We start from the raw sequence: 14,839 nt of genomic DNA, 5'->3' as shown, positions 1-14,839 counted from the left end.
CCTTCACCTGGGTGACGGGGATGTCACTTCCTGGCATGGGCCGACCATTGCAGCAACGGTCGGACGCTAATTCCTCAGCGCTGCGTCCTGGCAATGCAAGGAAGCCGGGCGCGTGCGCAGCACCCCCACCAGCCTGCAGGCTAAGTAATTAAATTTTCTATTTATTAACAGGGGCTGTGGATACTTCCAGAGCTAGGCTCTGATTGGCTGCAATTGGTATTTAAGACAGGGAGGGATTAGCCTCCCTGCCGGTTATAGCGTCCAGTTTCCCTGTCAGCTAACCTGCTCCTGTGCTGTGTTTGGTGAAAGCTTTTTGGATTGATTACTGTGTATGACCCCTGCCTGTACCTTGGACCTTGCCTGCTTGCCTGTGACCCTGACCCTTTTGCCTGTACCTTGGACCCCACTGTGTTGCCTGTAACCCTGACCTTTGGCGTGTTATCTGAACATTCTGCTAGCTAGTGACCTCTGACCTCGGCTTACGTCTGACCATCCGCTGCCATCTACTCTGCCTCCTGACCTGCTGCTACGGTTCTGCATTACAAACTTGCACTACATCTGGAGTTAACTCCTGGGGGCATCTGAGTACCGGTGAGCGTACAAGGCTCTATGGTAAAGGTGGCTGCTAAAGGTGAAGACCTCCGCCAACTAGTTCTGTAAGTTTGTGAACAGACCGTCAGCCTAACATTATAACCGGCCTTTGATTTCTGGAGAGGATTGTTCATGGAAAGTAACGGGACGAACTCCTCTCCAGCCCAAGTCTTAGAAGGGCAGATCTAAACCTTGTCCCAGATGGTCCAGGGACTTTCGCACCGGCTATCTGCTCAAGAGGAAGCTTCTAGGACTTCGCAAGCCCACCAGGGTTCCTTGGCACCTGTTCCGTAACCTAAGTTGAACCTGCTAGACCGCTTTTCCGGGGAAAAATCATTGTTCCGCTATTTCAAGGAAAGCTGTAAGATTTACTTCCGGCTAAAAAACCTGTTCCTCTGGGTCAGAGCAGCAAAGGGTCTGTATTATTATATCCCTTCTCCAAGGTGACCGTCAGTCCTGGGCATTTAGTCTACCTCATGCAAGCCCTTCGCTACTCTCAGTTGACGCATTCTTTAATACTTTAGGCCTACTGTATGATGATCCAGATCGTGTGGCTTCAGCCGAGGCTCACCTTAGGGCCTTGAAACAGGGCCGGCGCTCTGCTGAAGATTTCTGTGTCGCGTTCAGGCGTTGGTCTACAGACAGTGAATGGAACGATCCTGCGGTACGCAGTCAACTTCGCTTAGGTCTGTCGGAACAGATCAAGGACGCATTGGTACAGTATCCCTTGCCAACATCATTGGAAGACTTTATGCAACTCTCAATCAAAATCGATAGGCGGATCAGGGAAAGGAAGGCGGAGAAAGAGGCACCGTCTGCCCCATCATCTGTATTTGCTTCTGCACCATTGGATCCAGAAGAACCTATGTAATTAGGATCTTACCGCCTCTCTGCAGAAGAAAAAGCCAGGAGGTGGACTCAAGGTCTGTGTCTTTACTGTGGCACCAAAGCACATTTTTCTCGTTTCTGCCCTACCAAGCCGGGAAAAGATTTGGCCTAGGAGATAAAGAGGAGGTTCACCTAGGTCTTCAGATTATCTCTTCTAAAAATGCATTGTTGGTTCTCATGCACATCACTTATGGCGCCCATTCTGTTGACATTTCAGGCTTTATTGATAGTGGTGCCGCTGGGAATTTTCTGGACTTTGGATTCGCTAAATCTTCTGGAATTCCTTTTCGGAGTATCAAGACAGTTATTAGTGTATGTTGTCTAGATGGGGATCACTTCCAGGTGGCATGGTTTTGTATGAAACTCCACCATTACACCTAACAGTGGGAACCCTCCATTCAGAATCCTTGACCTTCTACCTGATTAACTGCCCGTCTGTACCGGTGATATTGGGGCATCCCTGGCTGTGGCTTCATAACCCTGTAATTGATTGGGCACAAGGGGAGATTACCCAGTGGAGGTGCTCTTGTTCTCAGACTTGTTTGAAGTTACCTCTTCGGATGTTGCAGCCTGCTTCAGAAGTACTACCTCCGTAATACCGTGAATTCTGGGATGTATTCTCTAAAAAAGCAGCTGACACTTTGCCTCCTCACCGGGACTTCGATTGTGCCATCAAATTAATTCCGGGTGCTAAGTTGCCTAAAGGAAGACTGTACTCACTCTCCAGTCCTGAAACCAGAGCCATGGAGGAATATGTCAAAGAAAACCTTCAGAAAGGCTTCATTAGGCCTTCAAAAGCACCAGTAGGAGCTGGCTGCTTCTTTGTCTCCAAAAAATATGGTGGACTACGTCCCAGCATTGATTTTAGAGGTCTTAACAGGATCACTATTAAAAATACGTACCCAATTCCATTCATCTCGGAATTTGTTCGACCAACTCAAAGGTGCTACCATCTTCACCAAAATTGACCTTCGCGGGGCATACAATCTCATCCGCATTAAAGAAGGAGATGAGTGGAAAATGGCTTTCAATACCCAGTCTGGCCACTATGAGTATTTAGTTATGCCATTCAGTCTCTGCAATGCACCAGCGGTCTTCCAAGATCTTATTAATGAAGTTTTCCGGGAATTCCTTGATAAGTTTGTTGTTGTATACCTGGATGATATACTGGTATACTCTCATTCCTTTTTTGAGCATCGGCTCCACGTCCAACAAGTACTCCATAAATTACGGGACCATAATTTGTTCGCCAAGCTGGAAAAATGCGAGTTTGAAGTCCAGAGTGTATAGTTCTTTGGGTATAGCATATCTTCTACCGGTTTCTCTATGGACCCAAGTAAGGTGCAAGCTATTCTTGATTGGGTGCGACCTGTCAATCTGAAGGCCATACAAAGGTTTTTGGGCTTCGCCAATTACTACCAAAGATTTATTCAAAGTTTTTCCGATTTGGTGGCCCCCATTGTTGCCCTCACCAGAAAAGGGGCAGATCCGGGTAACTGGTCTTCAGAAGCCATCAGTTCCTTTGAGGCTCTAAAAAAGGCATTCAACTCCGCCCCTGTCTTAAGGCATCCTAATCCTGACTTGCCTTTTGTTCTAGAGGTTGATGCCTCTGATGTTGGTGCAGGCGCTGTACTCTCTCAAAAGGATCTTGGTAATCACTGATTATTTCCTTGTGCCTTTTTCTCCCGGAAATTCTCTTCTGCAGAGGCCAACTATGATGTTGGTAATCGAGAACTCTTTGCCATCAAATGGGCTTTTGAAGAATGGCGTCACTAGCTGGAAGGGGCGATCCATGTCATCTCAGTCATAACTGACCATTACCATTACTGACCACAAGAATCTCCAATATGTTGAATCAGCAAAACGGCCAAGGCAAGCCCATTGGTCATTGTTATTTACTCGCTTCCATTTTATAATCAGTTATAGACCAGGTTCTAAGAACACTAAGGCTGATGCATTATCCATAAGTTTTACCTCTCATCATGCACCAGTTACAAAACCACTGCCAATTATACCACCTGCGATCATTCACGCCAGATTAGCCCAGGACTCAACCCTTCCCAGATTCCAAAAATAGGCTCCCGCGGGACACATGCAAACCGCTTATTTCTTCCGGTTCACCTCCAAAAGGCTGTCCTCACTGGACACCCCGGTATCTGTAAAACTACAGAAAATCTCTCACGTTCCGTTTGGTGGCCTACCATGGCTTCTGATGTTCAAGACTATGTTATGTCCTGTGAAGTCTGTGCCAAAACAAAACTCCTAGAAACCGTCCTTCCGGTCAATTTATGCCCTTAGCTGTTCCTTATAGACAGTGGACACATCTGTCAATGATTTTATTGTGGAGCTTCCTTCTTCAGCAGGCTGCAATACTATCTGGGTAGTGGTTGACCGCTTCAGTAAAATGGTCCATTTCATACCTTTAACCACACTCCCTAGTGCACAGACCTTGGCGTCACTTTCTGTCCAACACATCTTCCAGCTCCATGGTTATTGTTGGATATTGTTTCTGACCGCGGTTCCCAGTTTGTTGCTCAATTCTGGAAATCCTTTTGTTGTCTCTTTGGAACAAACATCAGCCTCTCCTCAGCATATCATCCACAATCCAATGGACAAACTGAGAGGGTCAATCAGCCCCTGGAACAATTTTTACGTTTATGCACCACGAAGTTTCACAACAACTGGTCAGCTTTGTTACCCTGGGCGGAGTTTGCATACAACAATTCCTGCCATTCCTCCATTTGTACCTCTCCGTTCTATTGATATCTTGGTTTCCATCCTAGATCTATCTCTTTGGCTATGCTTACCTCTTCTGGGCTTCCTGGCATACACTCTACGGCTGCTGCTCTGAAGAACATGTGGAAAAAAGTTCACGCTGCTTTAAAACGGGCCTCATTTCACTCAAAAAAAATTGTGGACCAACACCGTAGGAGCTGTTCTTTCAAAGTGGGTCAGAAGGTTTGGCTCTCCATCCGTAATATCAGGTTCAGGCAACCGTGTAAAAAGCTTGGTCCTAGATTTATCGGTCCCTTTTCCATCATCAAGCAATTGAATCCAGTGGCCTTTAGATTGAAACTCCCGTGCTCCTTGAAGATTCTGAACACGGTCCATTGCTCCTTTACTTGAACCTGTAATTTTCTCTAGTAAATTTAAGTGTATTCAGCCTCGGAGGTCTCACTCTGTTAATGTGGAAGGACATCAGGAATTTGTGATACAGAAAATACTTGATTCTGCTGCTACGGTTCTGCATTACAAACTTGCACTACGTTTGGAGTTAAGTCCTGGGGGCATCTGAGTATTGGTGAGCGTATAAAGCTCTATGGGAAAGGCGGCTACTAAAGGTGAAGACCTCTGACAACTAGTTCTGTAAGTTTGTGAACAGACCGTCAGCCGAACAAATTCTAAGCCTTAAATCTTTGCTTGATACTGTTTGCATGTCCTAGAATGGTTAAAGTGCAATTCCCCCAGTCCTTACTGGGTTATTGAAACTTTAGTTGTTGAGTAATTTGTGTGAATTTTTTCTGTGCTGTAGGCTGAACCTAGCAAAGAGTCAGTCAGTCAAAACAGCCATTATTATGTTAAAGTTTCTTTGTCAATACATGAGGTTTTGCATATCTGGCAAAACTTTTTATCTAAATTAAATTTGTGAGTGTTATTAGGGTGCAAATTGTCTAATGTTGATTTTGAATGTGTGACTGGATCACTCATAAATAACTTATGGTATAAATTTATTGAAGGGAAATAGCGCAGGGCGCTGATTTATATAAATTGCCAATGCAATTATTTTTAATATTGTCTATATTCTGAGATAGGAAATCATTATTTCTGAGACCAGGGTAGAAACTGTTTTTCCCTGTTTTCACCTTACTAAAGGATATGCCTTATTTCTGATGCATGTATCTGATACAATAGGCCTTTGTGGATGGAGATCTTATGTGTATTGGGATGTATTTAGTATAAAAGTGTCATTGTTTAGGATTTGTAAGGTTGCTAGTGAAAACCTCCAATTAGGCATATGTGCAAAGGAGTCTGATAGCAGAAAGTGCTAACGAAGTTTTATGATGAAGTGTCATGTCTGCTCGGACCAAAGGCCCAGCAGGGGGTCGTTACTGTGTGGCCTTTTGCAGAGTGGATTTCATAGATGAGTGTAAATTTTGTTAGCCTTGTAATGCATGTAAATCTGTGTTTTGGGAAGCAGGATACATCCTGATTCTAAAAATAGACTATCCTAACTGTATAAAAGATGAGCTGTGTGAGCATGTAAGTGTTCTTCTGATTTCAACTTGACCTTATCACTTGTACCACTAACCAGTGTGAGCAAATATACATCTTGCTTCAAAGACCTGCTTGGAAACATCTTCAATATTGCTGTATTCCTGTGACCTTCAGATTAGACTCTAAACTAATCCGTTCTCCGGCTGCCTGAGGTTTGGACCCAAGCTTTTCCAGTACCACCGCTCTGCCTGCTACCCAGCAGCCCCGGTCAGTGTGATAGGCCAGATCCATTCACAGCAACCCTGATCCACAGTAAAAGGTCAGGAGTACCAGCCCAGGTACACCAGTAACGACGTACGCTAGAAGCATCAACTACCCAGAAGAAACCCGGTTCTGGATGCCGGTATAGGAGTCCAGTGGTGGCAGCTCGTATAAGCCCCTCCTACTGCGGCAAGAGGGCACATTTGGGATAACAAAAGGGAACGGTGGCAAAGTAAGCCCAGCCGGTTCCCAGCAACAACAGACAGGGTGGCATAGGCGGTCCATCCTGTCACAGAATGCTTTTCTGAAATGGCAGGTTTGATGCTTATCTTGCAGGTACTTCTCACATGGAAAGATGGCCTTTTAGTTTGGTTGAGAGAGGCATAATTGAAAATTAAACTTTCTTGAATCTTTTTCCCATTCTAGAGGGTAAATGTATCAAGCTGCAAGTTTCCAGTGGTTTGAAAAGTGGAGATGCTGCCTATAGCATCCAATCAGATTCTAGTCATATATTTAGTGCATTATACATAATGAGAGCTAGAATCTGAATGGTTGCTATAGGCAGCATCTCCACTTTTCAAACCTGCCAGAAACTTGCAGCTTGATACATATACCCTTAGGTGTTGGTCAAAGGTTTGGAGCAGTGTGTTCCGAAAAATTATTTTGGATTGCTGTTGTGCAGGTCATAAATAGGCAGACCAAGCCATCATTTTCTGTAGTTAATTTGCTGAGATTATTGCTTTGAACATGATAATATTTGGTTCAAACATCAACCTGCGAAGATTCACATTCTAAGTTTCAAAGAAGAGGAGGAGGCATCTCAGATTGTTGTATCAAGAACAGTGACACGAGGAGAGTCTATCCCAGTGGAATTTTGGAAGGTAGATTGGGATTCTTAGAAGGTTTAGTGGAGGCATCTCTGGTACCAAGCTCACAACAATTTTACCACTCTAGTAGGAATAAGTGGACTTACTTTGGTGGTAAGAATACATTTTTTGTTGCAGTTATCAGTTTGTAACTTACACCAGGGGTAGAGCACTCACATAAAATATTTATTGCCTGACAGGCGTATCTGCATCTGCTTCCAGGTCTACATCGGTCATATTTGCTCCCAAACCCCTTGCATCCACCCATAAGCATCTACAAACGTAAGGAGTCATATATGCAAGATACAAAAAAAAACAGTGCTAAAGGTGATATATATATATATATATATATATATATATATATATATATATATATATATATTACTAATTTAATTTTCACAATCTCAGAAGCAATAAAAGATCTGGCTCAATCAAATATATTGTGAACAGTATAGTCTTTATGTTCTGATTAAAAAAATCCCAAAATCTACAAAAGTCATCAACATATGTATAAATATAGAGGACCTCACAGCATAACTTTCTATGACACAGTAATTGGATAATATTGGTATGCACAAACCTACCAGTGTAAAAGTGGAATCTCTCAAAGTGCAAATAAATATACAACGTTATTGTGTATACATCCGGAACTCAATCCTCACCTATTTAATAATGAGGTAATAATAAGGTTTTTGCACTGTTGATATTGTTACTAATCATCTGTCATCGCAATGATGGAAAATGACTTTTTGGGGAAAATTAATCAACAGGTCATTTCAGGACGGCGCATCTGATAGGCAGCAATCCCGGCGATGACTTTATTTTAATGAAGACTCCTGGATCTGACGAGCAATCTTTACTGCGCAGGCGTGAACCCAGGGTCCCACATGCACAGTTACCATTTGAGGTAGCAGTGCAGGGGAGAGCAGCAACGCTGCCAGAGAGGGATCCGAGGATCCCTCTCCTGTGATGCTCTCCCCATAGGATTGAGGTAAACTTTTTGGAGCTTGATAAAAATTGGGCAGATGGCAGTCCCTATTGACCCTTTGCATATAATGGGGACTGCGGTTAGGCTATTATCTCCTGCGTTAGGCTTATCTTAAATTAACATTTTACCTAAAAATCCCTAAACCATGTAGAAAATGCAGTTTCTGTATGGTTTAGAGCTTCAAAAATAGGCCCCTGAATACCAGTCTCAATTAAATTCATGCATGATGTTAGTAGCAAAGTAACATAATTTAGTAATGCATAGCCCAAATCACTCTTTGTGGTATCCAGGTCTCTGTCCTCTCCTTTTCCATCTATTTGGGTGCTTTTAAATACCTAGAAGCAAAAGGTTTCATCAGACTTGTATTTTTCTTAAATATAATACTTGGTTTTTTCACTGATGACATCAGTCAGGACATTATCGTGTTTTAAAATGCTCTCTATTCTCCACAAAAGATGCTTTAATCTTATTGACTTGTTTAGGGATAAGCAAAACACCTCCTATCGTCATCCATAACATACATTTCTTATAATAATTCTCTAGGATACCCTCGTTTAACAAAATTGTTCAGGACTTTACCAGCTTGTTCTTTAAAACCAGCATTTTGTACAACAATTTCTACGTAATCTCCAAAGCTGTCCTTTTGTGATATTTTTAATCCATGGTCTATGGTGTGCACTAGTGTAAAACTTATTAGAATATACTGGTTTATTGTAGTTAGATGAAAAAATTGTGTCACTACGAACCAAGAGAGTGATATCCAAAAAAGCATAATTGTGTGATAATCAAAGAAATGTGTAAATTTCAAATGATAAGAATTTAGATTAGAAAAAATAATAATTCTAGTTCTAATATGTGACCCCCATTCCAAATAATAAGTCATCAATAAAATGACCATATAGCCCAGGTTTTCCCCATATGGACCATTCCAGATGTAATCCTCTTCAAAACCATGGCCATATACTCTCCACTTCTTCGAGTTGTGTCATTAATTGTGGGTGCTATTGTGACGGTAATTTGTGGGACAGAGGAGCAGATAGCTTCCTTGTCTAAAGTCATATGCCATAAAGGATAGATATATATATATATATATATATATATATATATAGATAGATAGATAGATAGATAGATAGATAGATATGTGATGGTTATGAGATAGCAGATAGGTAGCAGACATTTGTCCATTGCTAGCTCAAATATGTGTGTAGTGACCAGGGTACAAATGAACAATTCACCAGTAATGGTATATTTCCAGTTTCCCTGGTACATTGGGGACTATTTTAATTTTCCGCTCCTGTCTAGAAGTTTTTGTCAGCTACTCTCCTGGTAAATTGTGATGCTGGGGCATAAATATAGCATTCCTCTGCCTAGGAGGTTTCCTCCTGTCTTATATGGTGTGATGTAGGGCTGAAGACTAATGTGCTGTCATTATTCCCCAGCATTCTGCTGCACCAGCGTATTGTTGCTAGTAAATTATTGACTGAGTGGCTGATCATTGGCTGGCTGTTTTGTTTTACTTTTACCATTGGTCCTGTCATTATATCACATCCAACTTTTACTTATTGAATGTAATCTTCATGTGCTTATGTTACTCCTGAAACTGACTGGTATTAGTAGTACTTCTGTTTTTAAAGTGTATTAAAGTGTATTCATTTGTGTAATAGTTTAGTTATTGCAATTAGTAGTATTAGCATGCTTTACTTTGTACCTGCCATTATGTTTTTAAATTGTGGAAGAAAACTGGAGCACCTGGATGAAAACCACACGCACATGAGCAGAACATACAAACTACACACAGATTCATACAAACAGATAGTGCCCTAGTTGGAATGGAACCTAAGTGCAGCCTATAGATTTTTGGTTATAATTCTTTATCTGCTCTTAGTTGGTTTAGAAGAAGGAGGGGATTGAACAACCTGTGGTACCATTGTCATGGGAACATTCACAGCAGCAAGAGATGGGTATATTGATCTTGTACCATACAGTGATGTGTAATTATATTAGTGAAGAGAATGCTACATGTGACAGGGATAGGTTAGATCAGTGATGGGCAAACTACGGCCCGCAGGCCAGATCCGGCCCACTTAGAGGTTCTATCCGGCCCGCCAATATTTTAAAAAATTTAATTAAAATATGCATAAAATTATTAGGGCCGACCCTGTGTGCCAGAACCTTCATTTTTATGCCTTCCCAGCTATTTCCTCCATTACACTTAATCCTCCTTCCTAAAAGGACACTTTGCATGTCAATCACTCAAACACCAGCCCGCCCCCTAATGGCTGAAAGTCATGTGAGAAGAGATGGGCTGGGCCATATACTAAGGCGGATTTCAATTGGCTGCTGTGTTGTCAGTTAGTGGCTCACCAGAAAGACGGATCTGTAACAACCTGCTTAAATAAGTGCTGTGTCTGTCAGATCGCTGCACTTATAGAGGTAACACTGCTATATAACACCCTCATGTCCCATTCAAAAAATTTGTATTATATATTTCGATGTTTGAGTTTTTTAATAAATTATATTGGCCCGCCTAAAGTTTTTCTTTTTTATTTGGCCTGCTCCTGAAAAAGTTTGCCCATCACTGGGTTAGATTGTCAAACGAACAGGGTACCCAAACTGAACAGGGTAATAATGTATGACTCCTGTCAAATTGATGCATGAAGACTATGGTAAAACTCACCTCTATATGTAACACATACATTCAACTTGATTACAGCTCACTGCTGAAGCAAGTGCAGTAACCATATTAATGAGATGAATAGGGACAGGTAAGGAAAAACACTTCTTCTCCCAGACCTGTCTCCACTACTCTCACACAGTCAATAACTGCACTACAGAGTGGTTGTTGATTGGAACACTGGTAGAGGGGGTTAAAAGCACGTTACCTAACAGGAAGTTCTGCTGACCCTAGGATGGATTAATCTGTAACAAGTTTACCCCCTTACCTCATGGGATCAATGACCTTCCCCTTGTCCCCTTAATCTACAATCTAGAAAGTGGTGTTAAAGTCGCTGTAAAAAAAGTACAATTTTCATATATAAATTGGTCTCACTTATTTGTAACTTACTTTATTTTTTAATATTGAATTAACCACTTTAGCCTTAGCATTTGGACATTTTTTATGAATATCTCCCAATATGATTTATATGTGGGTCACTAAGATGGAATTATTATTGCTTTTTCTTGGACTAAAGACTTGAACTTTGAAAAGTTTTAATCATGTTAAGTCATCACTAGTCTAGCACTTGCTAACCACAGCTCGTTTAGAAAAAAAGATCATGGAGATTTTGAATTAGTAACATTATGTACCTCTGCTAGAATAAAAGTCCTTCTTACAATTGGAATTCTAATGAGCAGTATTTATTACAAGACATTATGCTATTTTCTGCTTCTGCAGATCTATTGTAGACTCTATAACATTTTCAGTAAAAAGCATGTCATTTCCATTAAATTAATTGAAAATGCACAGAAAATTGCACTGACCTCCTCCAGGCGATTTTGAAGGCTGTTCAGTGCTGTGGTCTTATTGTTGAACTGTCTTTCCAGTGCTTTTTCGTACTGTGAAAAATGTAATGAAAGGTAATAAAATACAAATTACTGTATAAATTACAATGCTCGTTTGCAAATGAAGTTGACCCTTTAAATCCTTAGAATAAAAACACAGCAATTTTACATTGTGCCTGTTGTTTTATGTTTATGTATTATGTTTCTGTTTGTATAAAAGATGATTTGATGCTTATACAGTGTCCTCTTCAAAGATAAATTGTTAATTTGCTCGTACTAATAGACGGAATACAGATAGGAATAGGAATAAATAGAAATAGAGAGTTTTCAGCCTACACAGAACTAAGTCACATACGTATCTGTTTGTTATCAATGTAAATTAATGTATGTATTTTAAGCCAATTTATGGTGACTACTCATTCTTTCTGAGATTGCTTACAGGCTATGTCAAAAAAGTTTGAAAATTAAATGGACCTGATCAAAAAACCCTGTGCTCCTTTTTCCTTCTGGAGGGCTGTTGGACTCCACACTCAACATATTTTCACCATTGACAGTTAAATAAATCCATGAGCACTATGTTCAGCAATTAGAAATTTTGTTTGTCAATGAAGATATGCATTTATGCACCTTCAAGATGACCTTCACTCTTTTAGAGCTGGTATGAAGGTCGCAATTAATGATAGATTATGTTAGAGACTTTTACATGTATGCAAGATCATACTTTAGGTGCAGTCTTTGGACACTGATCTTGTTGACCATGGATTGATTCTGTCTATAGCATTGACTTTTATGGTATTTAACGGCAAGTAAAGGCAATTGTGTTACGTGTGATAATTTACTTTTGGCATTGTTATTGTATAATAAAAGCCTCAACATTTTTTCTATGTAAACTGCTGCAAGCTTATTTTCAAATTAGCAGTTGATTTAAACATAAAGATCAATCTGTATTGATGCTTTCCCATACTAAAGTGAATATACATTCCCTTACTTATACTGAACTGCATGTACATGTATATTTTCTCATTACTGACCAAATTTGGTTGACATGGACTTTATATATATATATATATATATATATATATATATATATATATATATATATATATATATTTGTGTGTATTGCTTTTTTCCTTGTCTCAAGAATACATGCTATTATGCAAGTAAATACATAAATGCAATATTTAAATTATCTTCCACCATGCTGTATCTTTTATACCTTTATCCCATCAGCTTGTTGATGGGCCAGTAGAGCTTTTATATCCTCTCCTTGACTGGAAACAATCTTCTTCAATGTTTTTATATTCTAAATGAACAACAGGCCCATGTTAAACAAACACTAGTTGCTTAAATATTATTTGGAGCTAAAATTCATTAATTTAAATTGTTTATGATTTGAAATGTTGCCATGAATTTACCAGACATGATCCAATTGCACAAAGAATCATTTAGAATGGGCACATATTGCAGCACATATCCTTTTTACGCTCATGCATCTTATTGTACTATATAATACAATATAAATGATCAATTGTGTTACTGAGAGTTAGGGTGACGATTGCTAGCAACTTGTAGGAAACACAGATTTACATAAGAAGGGACAGCCAACATTTGCAACAGGCCTGGGAGAAACGCTGACAGGAGATAATGTCGGCAATGGTGACATTAGCATTGCTGGCATTAAGGGGGCAATGCAAGGACCCCCCATCTATTGTACAGGGCTAAACAAGATAAAAAAAACCCCATGGGGGTGCTTGCTATAAACACTATTAATCTTGTCATAGGGGGACCACCACATTTTTTTTTAAATCTTTTTTTCTTTTCCTTGCACTAAGTTGAATATTTATCAGTACAAGGTATTTTTACTTACAATTTCTAATGCATGAACCCTTTTTAAAATGTTAGCATCCTTGCTATGATTTTCTGGTTCCATTTTCAGGTCATCACTCTATTAACAAAAAAAAACAAGAAAAAAGAAAGAAAAAATCATAGCCCTAGCAGGATGCATAATAATTATAGCACAATCAGTATAAGCTTTAGTTTTTGGATAGCGTCTGTTTTAAAAATTTAAACCCAGAATAGTCACAAATTTGTCATTTTTTTCAACATTTCATTCTTTTATCCTCATTCGCTCCCTTCCTCCACTTCCATCCCTTTCTTCACTTTCCCTCACTTGCGCAGCACAGTGGCTCAGTGGTTAGAACTTTTGCCTCACAGCAGACATATGTTTTAATTACAATTTTCATGCTCATTTGGCTTAAGATCCCACTACATGTCAAACAGTTGCCCACCAAAAGCACAGTTCGTTTTCATAGCTGACCATTGTTTAGGACCTATACAGCGTAAAGTATTGTAGGAAACCTGAACTTTGATTGTAATTAGCAGTTAAGCAGCACCCTGCTGAAACCACTGAAATTCTAATGCTATTAAAAATATCCATTCTTACCATTTGTGTTCCGTTTTCAAATCTCAGACTGCTTCCATTATCCATATGACCTAAATTATAAAATAAAATGTCATAATGGTATTGCAAAAAAAGATCTAATAAAAAGACATGACTCATAAATAACACGTCTCACAAGAATACTTTAATAATCCTATGTAATAATAAAACAAACAGTAAACAGTAGTGACAACATACACTCTTTCTCTTCCTTCTAATCATTAATCTTATATTAAAGATAAAAATTTCACAAAATGGTGTTATTGGATAAATCAGGAGTGCTTATGAAATAATAAACCCAGGCAAAGAGTTTTATGAAGGTTTCTTAGACTATTCAATAGAAGAAATTGCACATTGTGGGAATACAGTGGGAAAATGGGTATGCTACTAAATAAGTTTAAATTTCCCCTAGAAATTTTAATGGTGCTGTAATACAAGATCTTTCAGATACTGTGAAAATAACGACCAAGAAACAAGGTGAAGTTTCAAGTTATAGATATTGTAGGGCTTAATTCATAAAGAAAAGTAAGGCAAAAAAAGGAGTAATTATTCTCCTGAACAAACCATGTTACAATACAAGGGGTGCAAATTAGTTTATTATTTTGCACATAAGGAAAATACTGGCTGTTTTTTCATGTAGCACAAAAATACATGATAGTTTTATTTTTACACTGAAATTTAAAGTTAATCAAGGACATGCCCTACGCTAACTAGAAATCTGCCATCACATTTTAAATTTAACTCCCCCTCCAGTGCAACATGGTTTTGCCAAGGTGCAAAGTTACTCCTTTTTTTTTGCTTTACTGTCCTTAATGTATCAGGCCCGTAGTATCAATAGCCTGCACTTTTTTCCATCTGAAAGGCCTGGGTGCAGATATGATACTATTAAAACAATTTATTTAATGTAAATCAGTGACAGACAGTTTAGGTGATTGGTAACCATGACAGCATGGCAGAAACGCTGCAGTTTGAGTCAAATTCCAAAATGTGTTCCATCCAGCTCTTTTGGCTATCTGTCGTTTTATTCACGTTTTCTGTGCTTATAAAACATTTGAAGGTTCCAATGTTCCAGTGCCACACTCCTCTCTT

General features: G+C 39.5%; 1 protein-coding gene across 1 annotated transcript in view; it reads right to left on the bottom strand.

Moving 5' to 3' along the window:
* The window catches only part of LOC142138794 (uncharacterized), a 28,780-nt gene extending 14,982 nt beyond the window's left edge, over positions 1-13,798 (bottom strand). The window contains exons 1-4 of the mRNA XM_075195788.1: positions 13,754-13,798; positions 13,178-13,255; positions 12,527-12,613; positions 11,290-11,364 (exon numbers count right to left, since the gene is read on the bottom strand). Coding sequence (XP_075051889.1) covers positions 11,290-11,364; positions 12,527-12,613; positions 13,178-13,255; positions 13,754-13,798 — 285 coding nt within the window. The remainder of the gene's footprint in view (positions 1-11,289; positions 11,365-12,526; positions 12,614-13,177; positions 13,256-13,753) is intronic.
* Between the last annotated feature and the right edge of the window lie 1,041 nt (positions 13,799-14,839).

The sequence above is a fragment of the Mixophyes fleayi genome, chromosome 1 (genome assembly GCF_038048845.1).
Source record: "Mixophyes fleayi isolate aMixFle1 chromosome 1, aMixFle1.hap1, whole genome shotgun sequence".
Taxonomy (NCBI): Eukaryota; Metazoa; Chordata; class Amphibia; order Anura; family Limnodynastidae; genus Mixophyes; species Mixophyes fleayi.
Note: the sequence above shows the minus strand (reverse complement) of the source record. Positions and strands in the feature narration are given on the sequence as shown.